The sequence below is a fragment of the Vulpes vulpes genome, chromosome 7 (assembly GCF_048418805.1).
Source record: "Vulpes vulpes isolate BD-2025 chromosome 7, VulVul3, whole genome shotgun sequence".
In the NCBI taxonomy this organism is placed as follows: Eukaryota; Metazoa; Chordata; class Mammalia; order Carnivora; family Canidae; genus Vulpes; species Vulpes vulpes.
Window position 1 is genome coordinate 88350563 of NC_132786.1, and position 19462 is coordinate 88370024.

Genomic DNA, 19462 nt, shown 5'->3' on the forward strand with positions numbered 1-19462 from the left:
GTTTTGATTTGTATTTCCCTGATGACGAATGATATTGAGCATCTTTTCATGTGTCTTTTAACCATCTGGATGTTTACCCATGTCTTCTGCCTATGAACTGGATTATTTGTTCTTTGGGTGTTGAGTTTGTTAAGTTCTTTGTAGATTTTGGATACTAACCCTTTATCAGATATGTCGTTTGTAGATATCTTCTCCCATTCCATAGACTGCCTTTTAGTTTTGATTGTTTCCTTCACTGTGCAAAAGGTTTTTATCTTGATGAAGTCCCAATAGTTCATTTTTGCTTTTGTTTCTACTCCCTCTGGTGACATGTCTAATAAGAAGTTACTATGGCCAAGGTCAAAGAGGTTTCTACTTGTGTTCACCTCTAGGATTTTTGATGGTTTCTTGTCTCACATTTTGGGCTTTCATCCATTTTGAATTTATTTTGGTGTATGCTGTAAGAAAGTGGCCCAGTTTCATTCTTCTGTGTGTTGCTATTCAGTTTTGCCAACACCATTTTTTGAAGAGACTTTTTTTTCCATTGAATATTATTTCCTGCATTGCTGAAGACTAGTTGACCTTATAGTTAGTTGTGGGTCCATTTCAGCATTTTTCTCTTCTGTTGCATTGATCTCTGTGTCTATTTTTGTGCCAGTACCATAATGTCTTGATGATTACAGCTTTGTAATGTGGATTAAAGACCAGAATTGTGATGCCTCCGGCTTTGTTTTTCTTTTTCAGTGTTGCTTTGACTCTTCAGGGTCTTTTATGGTTCTGTACAAGTGTTAGGATTTGTTTTAGCTCTGTGAAAAATGCTGGTGGTATTTTGATGGGAATTGCATTAAATGTGTAGATTGCTTGGGGGTAGTATAGACATTTTAACAATGTTTTTTCTTCTAATCTTTTTTTTTTAATTTTTATTTACTTATGATAGTCACAGAGAGAGAGAGAGAGAGAGAGAGAGAGAGAGAGGCAGAGACACAGGCAGAGGGAGAAGCAGGCTCCATGCAGGGAGCCCCATGTGGGACTCGATCCCGGGTCTCCAGGATCGCGCCCTGGGCCAAAGGCAGGCGCCAAACTGCTGCGCCACCCAGGGATCCCTGTTTTTTCTTCTAATCCATAATTATGGAATGTTTTCCTATTTCTTTGTATCCTCTTCAATTTCTTTCATAAGTGTTCTATAGTTTTCAGCATAGAGATCTTTTACCTGTTGGGTTAGGTTTATTTCCAAGGTATCTTATGGTTCTTGGTGCAGTTGCAAATGAGATCAGTACCTTGATTTTCTTTTCTTTTTCTTTATTATTGGTATATAGAAATGAAACAGATTTTGGTACATTGATTTATATGTCCTGTGAGTTTGCCGTGTATCAGTTCTAGCAATTATGTGATGGAGTCTCTTGGGTTTCAACATAGAGTATCATATTGTCTGCAAATAGTGAAAGTTTGACTTCTTCCTTGCCAGCTTGAATGCCTTTTATTTCTTTTTGTTGTGTGATTGCCGAGGCTAAGATGTTCGGTACTATGTTAAATAGTAATGGTGAAAGTAGACATCCCTGTCTTGTTCCCAACTGTAGAGGAAAAGCTCTCCATTTTTTCCCCATTGAGGATGATACTAGCTTTGGGTCTTTTGTATATGGCCTTTATGTTGTTGAGCTAGTTACTCTTTCCCTACTTTGTTGAGGGTTTTTATCAAGAGTGGATACTATGTTTTGTCAGATGCTTTTTCCGCATCTATTGAGAAGATCATAGGATTCTTTTCTTTTATTAATGTGGTGTATCACACTGATGGATTTGTGAATATTGAACCACCCTTTCAGCCCAGGAACACATCCCATTTGATCGTGGTGAATAGTTCTTTTAATGTACTGTTGGACTTGATTTGCTAGTATTTTTTTGAGAATTTTTACATCTATGTTCATCAAAGATATTGGCCTGTAATTCTCCTTTTTTAGTGGGTCTTTGGTTTTGGAGTCAAGCTAATGCTGGCCTTGTAGAAGGAGTTTGGAGATTTTCCTTCCATTTCTATTTTTTTGAAATTTATTTTTTCTTCTCAATTTGAGAATAGGTATTAACTCTTCTTTATTTTTTTAAAAAAGATTTTATTTATTTATTTAAGAGAGATAGCGAGAGAGAGAGAGAGAGAGCACGAGCAGGGGAGGAGAGGGAGAAGCAGACTCCCTGCTGACCAGGGAGCCCAACACAAGGCTCAATCCCAGGACTCTGGGATCGTTACCTGAGCTGAAGGCAGATGCGTTGCTGACAGAGGCCACCCAGGCGCCTTTTCACTTTTCTTCAAATGTTTGGTAGAACCCCTGGGAAGCCATCTGGCCCTAGACTTTTGTTTATTGGGAGATTTTTGATTATTGATTCAATTTCTTTGCTAGTTATGGGTCTGAATAGTTTTTCTATTTCTTCCTGTTTCAGCTTTGGTAGCTTGTATGTCTCTAGAATTCGTCCATTTCTTCCAGGTTGCCCAGTTTGTTGGCATATAATTTTTCACAATATTCTCTTATACATGTTTGTATTTCTGTGGTGTGGGTTGTGACCGCTGTCTTTCATTTGTGATTTTATTTATTTGGGTCCTTTCTCTTTTCTTTTTGACAAGTCTAGCTAGAGGTTTATCAAGATTATTGATTCTTTCAAAGAATCTGCTTTTAGGTTCCTTGATCTGTTCTACTGGGTTTTTTGTTATTGTTGTTTCTATATTGTTTATTTCTGCTCTAATCTTATTTCCCTTCTTCTGCTGACTTCAGACTTCATTTGCTGTTTCTTTTCTACCTCAATTAGGTGTAGGATTAGGTTGTGTATTTGAGACTTTTCTTGCTTCTTGAGGTAGGCCTGTATTGCAATATTCTTCCATCTTAGGACTATTTTTGCTGTATCCCAAAGGTTTTTGACTCTCAGGTTTTCATTTTTATTTACTTCCATGTACTTTTTAATTTCTTCTTTAATTTTCTGGTTAACCCATTCATTCTTTAGTAGGATGTTCTGTAACTTCCATGTGTTTGTGGTGTTTACAAATTTTTTCTTGTGGTTGACTTCAAGTTTCATAGCATTGTGGTCTGAAAATATGGCTGGTATGATCTCAGTCTTTCTGTACTTCTTGAGGGCTGATTTGTGACCCAGTATGTATTCTGTTTTGGAGAATGTTCCATGTGCACTCAAGAGAATGTGTATTTGGAGAATGTGTATTCTGCTGCTTTAGGATGAAATGTTCTGAATATATCTGTTAAGTCCATCTGCCCCAGTGTGTCATTCAGAGCTATTGTTTCCTTGTTGATTTTCTGCTTAGATGATCTGTCCATGGTTTTAACTGTTAAAGTCTCCTACTATTATTATATTATTATAAATGAGTTTCTTTATGTTTTTTATTAATTGTTTCATACATTTGGGTGCTTCCAAGATGGCGGCATGGATAATTACAGTTGTTAGATCTTCTTAATAATAGTGGCCTTCTTCATCTCTTGTTACAGTCTTTGGTTTGAAATTAGTCTGTCTGGGGGGTTCTGAGTAGCTCAGTTGGTTAAACACTGGACACTTGATTTCATCTCAGGTTATAATCTCAGGATCATGAGATCCAGCCTTACATCAGGCTCTACACTCAACACAGAGTCTGCTTAAGATTTTTTCCCTCTCATTTGCCCCTCCCCCATCTCTTCTTTTCTCTCTCTCTCACACACACAAATAATTAAAATAAAGAAAATCTAGTTTGATAAGTATGGCTACTCTGGCTTTCTTTTGATGTCTGTTATCATGATAAATGATTCTCCATCTCACTTTCAATCTGAAGGTGTGTTTAGGTCTAAATGAATCTCTTGTAGGCAGCATATAGATGGATTTTTTTTTTAAGATTTTATTTATTTACTCATAAGAGACACAGAGAGAGAGAGGCAGAGACACAGGCAGAGGGAGAAGCGGGCTCCATGCAGGGAACCCAGTGTGGGACTCGATCCCGCGTCTCCAGGATTATGCCCTGGGCTGAAGGCAGCGCTAAACCACTGAGTCACCCGGGCTGCCCTGGATCTTGTTTTTTTTAATCCATTCTGATACCCTCTGTCTTTTGATTAGAGCATTTAGTTCATTTACATTCAGAGTGATTATTGAAAGATATGAATTTAGTACTGTTATATTACTTGTAAAGTTTGTTTTTCTGCTAGTGTTGTCTGTTCCTCTCTAGTCTTTGTTGCTTTTGGTCGTCTTTTCTCCACTCATAGTCTCATTTAATATTTCTTGCAGGGATGGTTTAGTGGTTACAAATGCCTTTATCTCTCTTTATCTCTCCTCCTATTGTGAATGACAGCCTTGGTAGATAAAGTATTCTTGGCTGGATATTTTTCCCATTCAGCACATTAAATATATGTGCTGCCACTGTCTTCTGGTCTGTCAAGTTTCTGTGGACAGATCTGCTGTGAACGTATCTATCTTACCTTGTACATTAAGGACTTTTTTTTCCCTCCTGATTTTAGGATTCTTTCCTTTTCAGTATATTTTGTGAATTTGACTATGATTCTTCTTGGTGATTGTTGGCTTTTGTTGAATTTAATGGGAGTTGTCTTTGCTTACTAGATTTCAGTGTCTTGTTTCCTTCCCCAGATTAGGGAAGTTTTCAGCTATAAATTGCTCAGATAAACCTTCTGCCCCTTTTTCTCATCTTCTGGAACTTCTACGATATGAATGTTATTATGTTTTAAGGAGTTACTGAGTTCCGTAAGTCTACATTCATGATCCAACACTTTTCTTTCCCTTTTCAGCTTCATTATTTTCCATAATTTTATCTTCTGTATCACTAATTCTCTCCTCTGATTCATCCATCTTCATTGTCATGGCATCTCTTCACGTTTATATCTGGGTTATAGCATTTTTAATTTTGGCCTGACTAGATTTTAGTTCTTTTATTTCTAAAGTAAGGGATTCTCTAGTGTCTTCTGTGTTTTTTTTCAAGCCCACCTAGTGTCCTTATACTTGTTTTAAGTTCTGGTTTAGAGGATCCCTGGGTGGCTCAGCAGTTTAGCGCCTGTCTTTGGCCAAGGGCATGATCTTGGAGTTCTGGGATTGAGTTCCACATCAGGCTCGCTGCATGGAGCCTGCTTCTCCCTCTGCCTCTCTCTCTGTGTCTCTCATGAATAAATAAATAAAATCTTTTATAAGTAAATAAATAAATAAATTCTAGTTTAGACATCTTATATTTGTATTGATTAAGTTCCTCACTGTGACTTTTTCCTGTTCTTTCTTTTGGGTTGAATTCTTCCATCTTGTCATTATGTCCAAGAAAAAAAAAAGAGGAAGCTAGATCCTATGTGTGTTTTGATCAGCTTGTTAAAAGCAGCTGGATCCAAAAAAATATTTTAAAAAATAAATTTAGAAAATGAAAAATACAAGTAAATTAAGTAAAAAATACATACAATAAAAAGAAAATTCAAAAAAATTTTTAAAATTAAAAATAATAAAAAAAAATACAAAGGAAGGTAGATCCTGTTTCCCCTAGAGCTGAAGCTTTGCAGCACTCTGATCTGTAGACTTGGTGCCTGTGGTGTTGATGCTGGACCTGTTGCTCTGGTTCTCAGGTGATCTTGCCCTTTTGGAGATGGGCGCACAGCACACAAGTGGGCGGGGCCTGGTGTGAGCGGCTTCAGCCTCCACTAGGTGGTGCCCTTTTGCTTCCTGAAGTTTTTCAGCACTGGTGGGCGAGGTGGAAGTGGCGTTGCCCTGTTCTCTCCTCCTAGGATGGGGAGCTGGCACCTGCCACCCTTCAGGAAGCCCTCCCAGGAGAGCACACAGCCACCTCTCCTGTGTCTCCTGTGTCATTTCTGTGTCCACCGTGTCTGTCTCTGCCTGCCAACTGGCACTGCACTCCCATGTTTCACCTCAGGCATGGACTGGGTTCCCAAACTCCAAATTTTAGAGATCCCGGTGGGCAGGACCCACGCTGATCCGCCCCTCCTGGGGGAGGGTCTGGCTGCACCGTAGCTGCCCACAGGTTTGTCCCAGAAATCGGGTGTGCAACCACACAGTGGCTTGGAGTTTATGGCAAAAAATATAACAAAAAGGATACCAAGACTCACTGCCTTCAGCCGGTGCCTGTGTTCTGATGCTAGCCAATGGGGCAGCTCAGTGGTGTCCTCTAGGTACCTTGCCCCTAGAGAGGTCACAGCACCCCCTCTCCTAAATGTACTCTAACAGGGGAACTGCCTCTCCACGTGAACCCAGAGGATCCTCAGACCTCCCTGCACACTCCTAGGTCTCTGTTCTTCTTACCCACCGGAGCATTGCTAAGACCCAGGCATGACCCTGGTGATGTCGCAGACCTCTGAAACTTCACACTTTGTGGCCTCTGAAACTTCACACTCTGCACTCCACTGTTTTTATAAAAACTTGCGATAGTCTACGCCTCTTCTTTCCTTTGCCCCGTCAGTGATTTTGGGGAATAGTTTTTCTTTTGCAATTCTCCGTGTGCCCACTTCCACTCTTTCTCTCTCACTCCTCTCTGCAATTAGGATTCTTTCTCTATCGCAGCACCCACATCTCTTCTCTTCCCCAAATCAATTCTCTGCAATTCCTACCTTTCATGATGTGGTGGTTTGGTTTTTTTGTTTGTTTTTCAGCTCTAGTTGTGCATTTTTTACTCTTTCTCAGCCCTCTGATCAGTTGCTTGGGTATTCAGGATGACTTGATGTTTTTTATCTAGCTGTGTTCCAGGGAGGAGGCAAGCCTAGGGTCTCCCTACTCCTCTGCTGTCTTCACTCCTCTAAGATTTTCCCTTCCTAAATTAGAATCAGGGGAGACATTATTATGCTGGTTTTATTTATTTTTATTTATTTTTTCATGAATAAGGACAGGGGAGGGGGAAAAGCAGCCAGTACTTATCACTGCCAGGATACCAGTCTTGAGTCTGAAAATAATAGGGTAGCTAATTAAAAGGGAAAAAAAAAACAACAAAAATCCCCAAATCCAACAACAACAGCAATAAAACTACACAAAACCTCCCTTATGATTCTAACAGAGACTTTGGGGGTCATGTTTATTTACAGAGTAATGGAGGAGAGTAAAATTGCATGAGGTCAGTTTTACCCTTAGACTGTCTGTATGCAATGATGTAAATAAAAAAGATATGAGAAAGAAAGTTCTGTTCTAAAACCTTTTTGGGCCAACTTGTGACTTTTCAAGATGACTGTCATATGCTTGAAAAGTAATTCTGCTAAAGAAAATTCCAGAAAATTAGTAATTTCAGATTATGTAATGCTTCCAGGATAGCAGGGTTTTATTATTATAGCAACAGCTAATGATTGCAAACAGCTCCTAGTTGAGCTAATGAGTAGCTGGCAGTTGAGATTTTCAGAGGAAGCCTCTGTGCTGCTCTCCATGGCAAGTAAAGCCAACTGTTAAAAGTCACTAAGTTGTGGAGATAAACTAGAAACACTCCCCAACCCAGATCAAGAAAAGAAACCCTACAAAATGAAGAAAAAAAATCCCAACTTGGCCTCTGTGTGAAATCTTCACTGTGAAGTTCTTTGCGCTCTTCCAGAATCCTGTTTTACCTGGTGCTATATAATTATCAATTTGTAGCTCAAGATCTTCCGACTTTCTAAGTATTTTAGATATTCTGTTTAGGCCAAAAATCATACCTGTAAAACTTATCAATTTGCTAAAAGCAACTATATTAGTCATGTTAGGGAAGTGAGTTTTATTAAATCATTTCCCTTCAGTTTTTAATGGCTGTTATATATGCACGTGATGTCACTTTCCAGTTAGGTGACAAGTGAAAAGGTTAAAAGTGTTACATTAAAGGACAGCTCTCTTCAAAATGAGATTGCCACCACTACTTTGTATTCATCCGGTTATGTTGTAAAAGCTGCACTGCTGTGCTCTGAGTACATCTCTGAGCTGCTCCAGACCAGCTGAAGTGGAATGGAAATACTAGTTCAAGGAGAAAAAAGAACAATGTAATATTTCCTACTGTTAAAAAATAACTTGTTCATGTGTTTTTTTAAATGGTTGATGGTGTGTATTAAAATGCTCTGGTGTTCATATTCCATTGGATAAGTGTAAAAGAATGTTATGAGTTTTATTTCAACATTTGAATAATCATAGTGTGCTAGAAACTACATCCATTATAATTTTCAGTGGAAATTTTTAGATGTTGCCTTTAAAAATGCAAGGGGGTACATAATGTTTGGTCTTTTCAGAGTTATGTGAGCCCTGCAATATAATTAGTGGCTTTGAAATTTTTTGCCTGCAACTCACACTAAGAAATACATTTCATATCGTGACCTAGCACCAAAAGCAAAAGTTCATAAAACATTATTTGGTAAATGTGATAGTCTCTGATGATCTTTTTGCTTCCTTTCCCTTTCTCTTCATCTTCTTTTTTCTTTTTTCTTCTATTTCATTCCATTTAAAAATGTGAAAAAAAATGTGGCCACGACCCACTAAATTGAATTTACTTCTACTAAAGGGTTGGAATTAGCAGTTTGAAAAATAGCTATAGATCCAAGATTAAATTTTTTGTGTTTTTTTGTCTCCTGAGTGTTTTTTTGAGGGGGAGAGGTGATGGTTTGAGCATAAAATTAGAGAAGTGGAAATAAAATTTATGTTAATGTGCAATTAATTGTCTTTCAGACTTCCAGGAGCTTGTTTATGACATCAGCTTAAAGGCCTTTCCTTGCTCCCTACTTGTTTATCCTCAGATTTCCATACCTTTCCCCCATGACACCAATGTCACAAACGTTCAAAAAAACAAAACAAAAAACAACAAACCTATCTGGGATGACAAAACAAACAAAACAAAGACAAACCTTTGGGTAATCATTGGTAGTACAAAGTTAGTGGATAAATTTTAAGAGGTTAAAATCATCTCTCTCATAGTAATGTAAAATCTGTCAGACTACCGAACTCATCAAGGAGGGAACTTGCAAGATATTATGACTGATTCAAAAGAGAACTCAAAGTATCACCACAAATTTGTAGTCAAAGACAGGAATTTTGAATTTATAAATGGACGCAAAACTGGTCACTATCCCACAGAGCAGTAATTAATGCATTTTACCAGATTCATTTCCGTGGACAGGAATTACTCACGTGACTATCCATTTTCTACAAGTTACCTCCTACAAAGTGGTGATATAACCTAGTCAAAGACGAAAGTTACCATAGCCCAGGTGGGTACACTAGCCAGAATGTCCACTAAATTCCAAAGCCTTTCTCAGTTTTTCTTTATGTCAGGTAGGTTTAAGCTATTATGCACATTCCTGGCCTGGGTTTAACATTTAACATAATGCAAATACTACAAAAGAACTGTACTGTGAGTATAAACTGGTCCTGCATCCTGGTGACAACAGGTATTAGGTTTGGTGTATATTTTTCCATATTTTTGTTTTCTAAAGTATAAACATGCTCATCCCCTCTGCCCCTTCACACACAAAATAGAAATTACTTTTATAAAGAGAAAGCCTGCTAGTTCTTTTTTAAGAAACAAATAAATTAGAACTATAGACAGAAAAAAAAAAAAAAAAAAAGAACTATAGACAGAGTAAGATAGTATAAAACAAATACAGTAAAAAAACATACTGTAAAGAATATATAAATAGATATTAAAACAGATTATTAAAGAATTACAAGTAAATCATATCAGCTACAATGATTTATTAAAAAAATGTTTGAGGAAAAATAAATCACTTCAGCTGAAAGGTTCTCTAAGAGGACTGGGCCGGCAGGAGCTGGAGTTGGGGGGCCTAGGATGCTAGTCCCACTCACGGGCATTAAAACAGGCCCTTCATAATGAGGCAGCTTTAGACTTTCAAGGCTGTGTTCCACTGAGCTTTCTAGATGCTTTGGGATCATCTGCTTGGGGGAGAGATGAGCTAACTACAGCTTCAGTCTGGTCCTGTTTGTGTTTTGTGGTTGTTTCTGTTTTTATTATTGTTTTTAGCTTGGCCATAGCAGTCAGAGAAACTGTGAGTCCGGGCTTTCCCACCTCAAAACCATCAAAAGCTCTTTTTAGCTGGTTCCTGGATCCAGCCCTCACAAGCCTTGTTTTGGTGAAGGGCTCCTCCTCGTGGCTCCCTGGATATCTCTCTTCCTCCCTCCCTCCCTCTCTCGAAGTGCCTGTGGGAGACTGGGCCTCTCTCTCCCCTTCTCCCCTATCTCCCAGGAGGCTGGCTTCACACAGACTTAGCTGCTTGGCATTTGAATTTACCACCCCGGGTTATGCTGAAGAGGCCAGTTGTTTTCTGCAGCTTTGAAACCTGAAACAATATAGTCGAGTTTAACATCTGAATCCTGATAAGACAGTCAATTATATTTTTGAAAATAATGAAGAAAAGCAAGTGTACATGCCACTCTGGTGACAATTAAGGGGATGCATTTTCATAGTATAATTTGAGATCTTAGAGATCTATCATGACTTCAATTCCTGAGCTTTTACATTTTCCATTTGAAAAATCACTAATGTTCATGATTTCAGTTACCACTTACATGCTAACAACGTCCCGTTCTCTGGGTCACTGGGTCCTATTTTTCCAACTGTTTACATGTTTACACCTGGGCAAGTCTCGTTTCCCTACATCTAGTTTGTTCAAAACAGAATTCGTTATATTTTCTTCTCTTAAAATGAGCTTCTCTTTCCTACTTTTCTTCATAATACTATATCCGTCAGTCCCTCAGGCTTGAGATTTCACTCGCTTTGTATTGATTCCTTTCCATCTGCATTTTGTAGAGCTGGGGAGTCACAAGGTCCTCCTCACATTTCTGCACATCTTTTTGGTTCAGATGTCTCCCATCTTAATCCAATCCCATTTTGCTACAACTTTCTAACTTCTTGACTCTGCTCTTCACCAGCCTCTTCGGCTCCTTTCCTCAAGCTCGTAGATGGTGCAGTAACATTAAATAGATCCTGATCTGCTACTGTGGGTATTCTAACATATTCTTGATTTTTCAGCCCTCTCAATGATTTGTCTCCACCTTTCTTTTGCAGTTTCAATTTTCTTTAAAGATTTTATTTATTCATTGAGAGAGAAAAAGAGAGAGAGAAGGAGAGAGAGAGAGAATGAGCAGGGGCAAAGGGAGAGGGAGAAGCAGACTCCCCACTGACCAGGGAGCCCTATGCAGGGCTCAATTCTAGGACCCTGGGATCATGATCTGAGTTGAGATACACTCAACCACTGAGCCCCCCCAGGCACCCCTGCAGCCTTAATTTCTGCAGCTTATCCACATGCCTCTGTTGAGGTTAATCCCTTTGCTGTCCTCCAAACGCTCTGTGCTGTTTGTTCATAGTGACCCTTCTTACAGGAAGGGCCTTCCTTCTCCTTATTTTGCGTCTGTGCCCTACCCTGCAGGTGACTTTGAACTCAAGGCTACCTATTTGTGAAGTCCATCAGGGCTCTTCTCATTCTCACTCATACTTCTGGAACCCTTCTGGAGCAAATATGAAGGGAAAAAACATATGTATGTGTGCATTCACACAGGTATCCCCTTCTTTTTCAGAGTTCATATTATACTACTCTGCTCTTATGAAAGACATACCTTCATACCTGTTGTGGCTGACTGAAACAAGTCTAGAGAGGATTTTCCACTTGTATAAAAAAGGCAAAAAGTAAAAATAGGCCTCGGTGTTTGTTGGCAGCAAGCTATTACGGAGGCAGTGTGTGTGCTCAGCAGTGAGAGGGGCCCCACCCATCTCCTTCTGGGAGCATCTCAGCATCCAGCCCCCATAGCTCTCAGCTGTGTCCCTGAGCATCTGTGCTTTATCTGGATTTATTTTGTGTATCCCTTCCTTAGCAAGATGTGTCCTAAGGTACCTGAAAAGCTTAAGAGAAGTTATTTTGGAGGCCTGGGAATGGTAAAAAAAAAAATTTCCATACAGATTAGTGATGCTTTTTCACTTTCTGCTGTTTTGGCTTATAAAAAGCTTTTATAGAAACAGTCTACTTTCGGATAGCAGGGGAAACGTGTGTGTTATCCTCATTACAGTCAAGTAGCTGCTATTGATGAATCACAGATAGGAATGGCAGTGTTTTTGCATTTTTGCATTATCTAGTAGTCTGTTGTAATTGAAAGAAGACAAATTGAGAAAACCAGGTTGCCTTCATCCTTTTGTATTATACTTAAAGTGTAAGCTTTAGGATAATAGGGAAAAATAAATCTATTACTTGCCCTACCCTCTGCCCCTTCAGAGCAATGGGATCTGCTCTAGTAATCAGGCTAGCCTGTTTATATGCAGTCTCTGTATATCATTGAAAGTGAAGACACTGTCCTTTTATTTCTCGGTTTTGTGTGAATGCACAGAGAAAAGAAGCATTTTCTTTTCTACAAAGACTATCTGTAACACAGGGGTTTAAGAAATGCAAGACAGTTTTCTGAATCATGGTGAACTAAACATTTATATGACTTCTAGGATATTGTGCTAATGATGAATTTTTAAATTAATTTTATTGGGTTATTATTGACATACAATAAATTGCACATATTGAAAGTGTATTATTTGATGAGATTCATGCTCCTGAAACTGCCCCCACAATCACTGTAATGAACATGTTCATCAGCCCCAAAGTTTCCTTGTGCTTCTCTGTAATCTCTCCTTCCATCCCCCGGCCTTGCTCCCCATTTTTCAAACAACTGCTGATTTGCTTTCTGTCACTATATATTAATTTGCATTTCCTAGAAGTTCATATAAATGGGATCATACGGTATAAACTCTTTTTTTGTCTGGCTTCTTTCACTTAGCTTAATTTTTTTTGAGATTCATGTGTGTTGGAGTATGTCTTAGGACTTCATTGCGTTTTATTGCTAAATAATATTATGGTTATGCCACAGTGTGTCCATTTATTGATTTTGGACATTGGTTGTTTCTGGTTTGGGGCTCTTATTAAAAAAGCTGTATAATATTTGCATACAAGTGTGAACATATGCTTTCCGTTCTCTTAGGTGAATACCTAGAAGGAGCAGGTCTGGGTCATATGGTAGATGTATGTTTATGTTTTCAGGAAGCTGCCAAATGTTTACTCATAGTGGTTGTACTTTATTACATGCCTACTGCAGTATACAAAAGTTCCAGTTGTTCCACATTTTTGCCAACACTTGGCATGGCAAACCTTTTAAATTTGAAATATTTTAATCGGTATCTAGTGGTATCTTACAGAGATTTTAATTTGCATTTGCTTATTGACTAAGGAAGTTGAACATCTTTTCATGTGACTGTTTGCTATTCACATATCTTCTTTGTTGAAGTGTCTGTTCTTATCTTTTGCCCAGTTTTTATTAAGTTTTTTTCTCATTATTGAATTTTAAGAGTTCTTTATATTTTCTAGATATGCATTCTTTTTTTTTTTTTTTTTAGATTTTGTCTATTTATTTTTGAGGGAGAGAGAGGGAGAACATGAGCAGTGGTTAGGGGCAGAGGGCACAGGAGTAGCTGTCTCCTTGCTGAGCAGGGAACCTGATGCAGGGCTCGATCCCAGGACCCCAGGATCATAACCTGAGACAAAGGCAGATGTTTAACCAACTGAGCCACCCAGGCACCCCTAGATACGTGTTCTTTAATGGATATGTGATTTGCAAGTATTTCCTCCCAGTCTGTGGATGGGCAGGTGAATTCTTCATCCCTCATCTATGTTCAGGTAGCTAGAGGATTCCCATGTTTGAGAATTAGGAGACATTCATTCTGAGTTGGGCCCCAGCTCAGCCAGGCAAAAGTGTTGCTGCTGGCTAATAATGGATTTTTTAAAAATATTTTATTTATTTGACAGAGAGAGAGAGCACAAGTGGGCAGAGTGGGAGACAGAGGGAGAGGGAGAAGCAGACTCCCTGCTGAGCAGAGAGCCGGATGTGGGGCTCGATCCCAGGACTCTGGGATCATGCCCTGAGCTGAAGGCCGACGCTTAACTGAGTGAGCCACGCAGGTGCTCCTAGTAATGGATTTTAAGAGTAAATATTGGCTTTTTTTTTTTTTAAGTGTAAAATTCACTTACTATAGACAATTTTTAAGATACTGAAAATTGTAAATAAGGAAATGAGATTGGAATATGCTTGGGAACTCGAAGCCAAAATCCAGCTGTCAAGGCGATGCACATCAGAAGCCTGGGTGCTTAGGTCACGATTCATTAGGCTTCAGGCAACAGGACTATTACCGACTTCCTCCGCTTTGGGGATGGGGCTCTTAAATTACATGGGGCTCTTAAATTACTCGTAAGTTTGCTAAGGACTGCCTCAGAAATATGGTGGGCTGAGGCTGAAGTTATTCTTCCTCCTGGATATAAGTTGGGTGCTGCATCTACAGTGCTTGGTCTGTATGTGGCCTAAGCCCTTAATAGATGTTTATAAAATATAAATACAAAATAAAGGAAGTTCTTGAATATAGGTGTTATGGAATTAGTTACGCCTTCAAAACCTAGAGCTGAGCAAGACTTGGGAAGAAGGGATTGATAAAGTCAGAAATGGAATTAATCAAATGTATGTGACTAATACTAGGAAATATTACATTAAAGTCTAACACAAATGTCTAAGTGTTAAGGACTCCTTGCCTGTGCTGCTTCGTTCATGAAAAGCTTTCAGTTTAGTTGCAGAAGGACTTGGTTTAAAGTTCTAGCTCTGCTGTTTAGCTGCCACATAGACTTAGGCCAATACTTAATCTATTTTACTTCGATCCTTTCACTTACACATTGCACTTAAGTGTACTGGACAAGGTGATGGAGATTATAGGAGATAGGGTATGTACATAAGGCAATTTGGTAATAACAACTGACACAGAAGGAATTTAGTAAATGTTAGGGGGGTTTTAGTTGCTCCCCTTGCCTTCCTTGTTTCTAGTCATAGGTAGGACAACTCAGTCTGGCTGCTCGGGTGGTGATCTGCCCCACACAGCTCTCTCACCCCAGGAATAACTATTCCTCATAGTTAACTGTCCTCATATAGGAGATCTTAGAATGGTATTGCCAGCTCACCAGGATACATTTTTGCACTGCTGTGTGTGTTTTTCAGTGATAGGAAAAAATGTCATGGGATAAAGATAATTAGGTTATACATTAGAGCATCTTTTCGTGCATGGAGTGATTTCTTAAAGATGTATGGTTAGACTGATCTTACATATCTGGTGGAATTAGACTACTAGTGTCAGCAGTAGTATTGGTCATACAAGGGAATCCCAGGACCTGTATTGTAAAATTGGAACCTTATTCTCACAAAAAAGCATCTTGAGGAAAGAGTCAAGGTGGTGGTCAGATTGATGGAGTGAGGGGCATGAGGGTGACCGGTACTTTTGTAATAATTTTAGAGTTGTTTCAGATGGATATTTATAGTAAACCATTCTTTGCTGCCATTCTGAGTTCTTTCATTCTGTGTTGACTTCCTTTCTCTTACTCCTGGTCTGTTTCTTCCATGTCTGGAAGTTTCTTGACTCATGGAATCCATGATATCCTTCCTTTTCTAATGTTTACAGTGTTCTAAGGGAAGGGATTATAATATGCATTGCCAATCAGTCACGCTAGCAACAAACAGATGCAGCCTGTATGTAGTTTAAATTCGAAGTTTTAAGTCGTGAAAAACTTAAATGCTTTACTTAATTACTTAAGTTATAAATTCTGTACCAAATACTTGAATTAAAGAAAGATTCTTGTACCACACCTGAGTTTGGTCTGGCTTTTATTTATTTTTATTTTTATTTTTTTTTGAAGATTTTTATTTATTTCAAAGAGAGAACATGTGAGTGGGGAGGGGCAGGGGGAGAGGGAGAAAGAATCTGAAGTAGGCTCTGTACTGATCATGGAGCCGGACATGATGCCACATGCTTAATTAAGATCATGACCTGAGCCGAAACCAAGAGACAGATGTTTAAGTGACTGAACCCTCCAGATGCCCCTTGGTCTGCTTTTATAAAAACATATTTAGACTTTGGGGGCTTGAAACTGACTTATCAGAACCACTTTTATAATCTCCATGTTCCATTTCTGTTTTGTGGCCAGACATGAGAAAGTTGGAAATTTGAGTCCTTCTATTAGAAGACTTTTCTATATATGTTAGAGCAGGAAACTCTTTCCAAAGGGCTTTTCTTTCTCTGTGTTCACAAAGCTCCTTGATGTAGCACCCTAATGGCATGTGACACAGTGAACTAAGCAAGCTATGTGGCCACATCTCCCTCCAAGGAGGAAGCAAAACTACAGTCCTTTGTCTCCATAAGGCAGAGAGCCAGTGAACAACCCTTATGTTTCCATGGTTCTCATTTGTGGTCATCACATCCCCAGCTCTCCTCATTGTAGGCACAGTTACCCACCCCTCCCCCAGAGCTGTAGCCGACACTGCCCATTCACATTCGAAGTCCAGTATCTCCATCAGGTCCAAGTGTGCCATCTCTTGGTCTGGAGACGGTGTGAATTAAAAAGACCCATCCCCTCCATCCCCTCCTACTCTGGGGGAACTGGAAGCCATACTGCCCAAACCACTCTCATTCAGAAAGAGGATGAATTAGAGGTATTCAATAGTTATGGAGTGGTAGTGATCCTGAAATGGAACTGAGCAGGGTTTTGGGGGGACCCCCACCTTGGGTTGGAGGATGTTTATTAATTATGCCCAAATTCTTTTTCCTGGGAGAGGCCCTCAGTCCTTGTCCTCCATGCCCATTGGCTCCAGCCTCTTGGAGTTTCTTCCTTTTTTAGTAACTTCCTTGGCTACCACTGAAGTGGGCACTGAGCAGTTTTTGGGGTCTGAGCAGTTCTCTCTGGCAAGTTCCTGTCTTTAGGGCTGTTCTAAATATCCACTAGTCATAGTCTTCCTTAAAAAAAAATTTATTTGGGGGGTGAGGGGATAGGGGCAGAGGGAGAGGGAAAGAGAGGATCTCACGCAGACTCTGCACTGAATGAAAGCCTGGAGTGGGGCTCAGTCCCGTAACCCTGAGGTCATGACCTGAGCCAAAATCAAGAGCTGGCTGCTTAATTGGCTGACCCATACAGGTGCCTGGGTCTTTTTTTAATCCAGATTGGTAGTAGTCATTTTGGCCATATAGCTCTCAAACATTTTGTTGGCTTCTTAGCTGTTTGATTACAATTAGCTTCATGTGTCAAAGGCCAGACCTATAATTTTTGCTAGAGATCTCTCAGATTTGCTACATTCCTCAGCTTTTCCACCCCACAGGTGCCCTCTATTTCCTTATTTACTTGGGGGTACCTTTTCTTTGCCAGGTTTCAGCTGAAGACTACCTTCTTTTTCTGTTTTTTTTTCCTGAACCATTTTACCCCAAGTGAAGGAATTGACTACATGCCACATTGATCCGTGCTGAGGTCTTAATATCAGGTGTTAATGGTTGTACTCTTGATTTGATGCTTACTTGAGGTTGAGTTTTAATCAGCTGTTGTTTCTTCAGAGGCTTCTCCATTTCATTGGGTTGAGAAGTTAGTTGCCTTTTCCAGTCTTTCAAGTCTTTAAATCTGAGCTCTATTTTTGTCCATTCTTGCTTGTACGCCAACCAGTTCTCTGATGCCATTTCCTTCTTGCAGGGGGTTCTGTTCATCTTACTCCGCAAAAGCATCTAATCTCATTTCTCACCAATCCTGTATGGGCCGTGTTTCCTTGCCCTTTGCCCAGAATGCCGAACTATTTCCAGACCTTTCTTTTGGACCCATCACTGTATCCTCTTAAGTGTTTTCTTTGAGAATTTTAGAGGCTGTTCCTTTTCCTTTACTGAACTATTTTCTTGATCACATGCCTTGTGTTATTCTCCAGTTTTTATTCCTTTAAAAGTAAAAGCAGCTAGATATGTTTTCTAATCAACAGATAAGCTCCATTACTGTCCCCACAGGTCCACAGCTCAGGGCAGGTCGACTTCCACAAACCCCAGTACAGTTCTCAGTTTCCAGAAGGCTTTTGCTCAGATAAAATCTTTACCCTCCCTGCTTGATTTTCTGGTATGGGTAGAATATATGAAACATAAAATGCGGAGCGCTTGCTGCTACCAGGACTTATGTTGCTTTGCTTATGGGGACTGTCCTCAGATGTGAGGTGTCCTCCCCGGTTCCCTCCAAATTCCTTCTCAGTTCTTTTCTAGGAATTGTTGTCCTTCCTGAATGTACAAAGATGGGAGGAGAAAGAGGAAAGTGGGGTGTGTGTGTTGGGGCACACAATCTTACCAACAAAGATCTGCATTGATGGGCATTTTAAGTTGGTTGCAATGGATACAGTTAGTCCTTGAGTGTGTGAATCAGGTAACCAACTGCATAGGATATTTCAAGTGCCTTCCTTTCTTTTTTCAGGTGGCCTCAGTTTTATTTATTTATTTTATTTTTTAAACATTTATTTATTTATTCATGAGAGACACACACAGAGAGAGGCAGAGACACAGGCAGAGGGAGAAGCAGGCTCCATGCAGGGAGCCCGACGTGGGACTCGATCCCGGGTCTCCAGGATCATGCCCTGGGCTGAAGGTGGCGCTAAACCACTGAGCCACCTGGGCTGCCCATGGCCTCAGTTTTAAAATGCTTAAGCTGGTTATGACACGGCAGAAAACCTGGACAAATTTTTATTTTGTTTTGTTTTTCCTTTCCTCAATCGAGTGTCCTCTATTTATAGTTAATGAGATCCTTCCATATTCTGGTGTGATCTGTTGATTTTAGTTTTACATGTATAATTCTTTGGGTTATTTCCTGCATGTTCAGAAATTGACAGATGTTACATGGTTCAAGGCATACATGATTTTGACTTAGAAGTCCATGCCCCTTAATTTCTGGGTTCTCTTCTGACACCTGGAGAAGGCTTATGTTTTTAGGTCTGGTAATAGAATTCCTAAAAGTAATTATTGTGATATCTCTATGTTTGGCTTTTTATTAAAAAGTGTAAGAGTTAAAAAAAAAAGTGTAAGAGTTTTACACTTTCATCTGACCTTGACATTATATGGTGTTTCTGTTTCAGACAGCAGCGATGTTTCACTTCTTCAGAAAATCTCCGGAATCTAAAAAGCCCTCTGTATCAGACACAGAAGCAGATGGATTTGTCCTTTTAGGTGAGTCTTTTTGAGAAACAAAATCCTAATTGGTTAAATTATTTTTGCTTTAAAAGATTGCTTGAAACTTATGTGATGAATTTTAAAAATTATTTCCTACTAATTCCAGAATTCATTTATGTATATGAAATCTATAAAAATAGGGATTGCCTGGGTGGCTCTGCAGTTAAGCATCTGCCTTTGGCTCAGGTGGCAATCCTGGAGTCCTGGGATTGAGTCCCACATCTGGCTCCCTGCATGGAGCCTGCTTCTCCCTCTGCCTGTGTCTCTGCCTCTGTCTCTCTGTGTGTCTCTAATGAATAAATAAATAAAATCTTTAAAAAAAAAAGAAATCCATAAAAATATCTATAAAAATCAAGGTCATCAATCACTTAAAATATTATCATCAAGTCATACACTTCTTATATACTACTTTGGCTGTATACTTTAAATATATAAAGTCATCCCTTTTTTTCCCCTATATGTTAAATGGTCAGCCTTTTTAATTGTGAAAAACCAAATGTC

At 39.4% G+C, this 19462-nt stretch overlaps 1 protein-coding gene across 10 annotated transcripts in view; it reads left to right on the plus strand.

Annotated features, from left to right (window-relative positions):
• Nucleotides 1-19462, plus strand: part of UMAD1 (UBAP1-MVB12-associated (UMA) domain containing 1) — a 254545-nt gene that overhangs the window by 13685 nt on the left and 221398 nt on the right. For all 10 annotated transcript variants that reach the window (XM_072764397.1, XM_026003822.2, XM_026003824.2 and 7 more), the window contains one exon: nt 18868-18958. In XM_072764397.1, coding sequence (XP_072620498.1) covers nt 18868-18958 — 91 coding nt within the window. The remainder of the gene's footprint in view (nt 1-18867; nt 18959-19462) is intronic.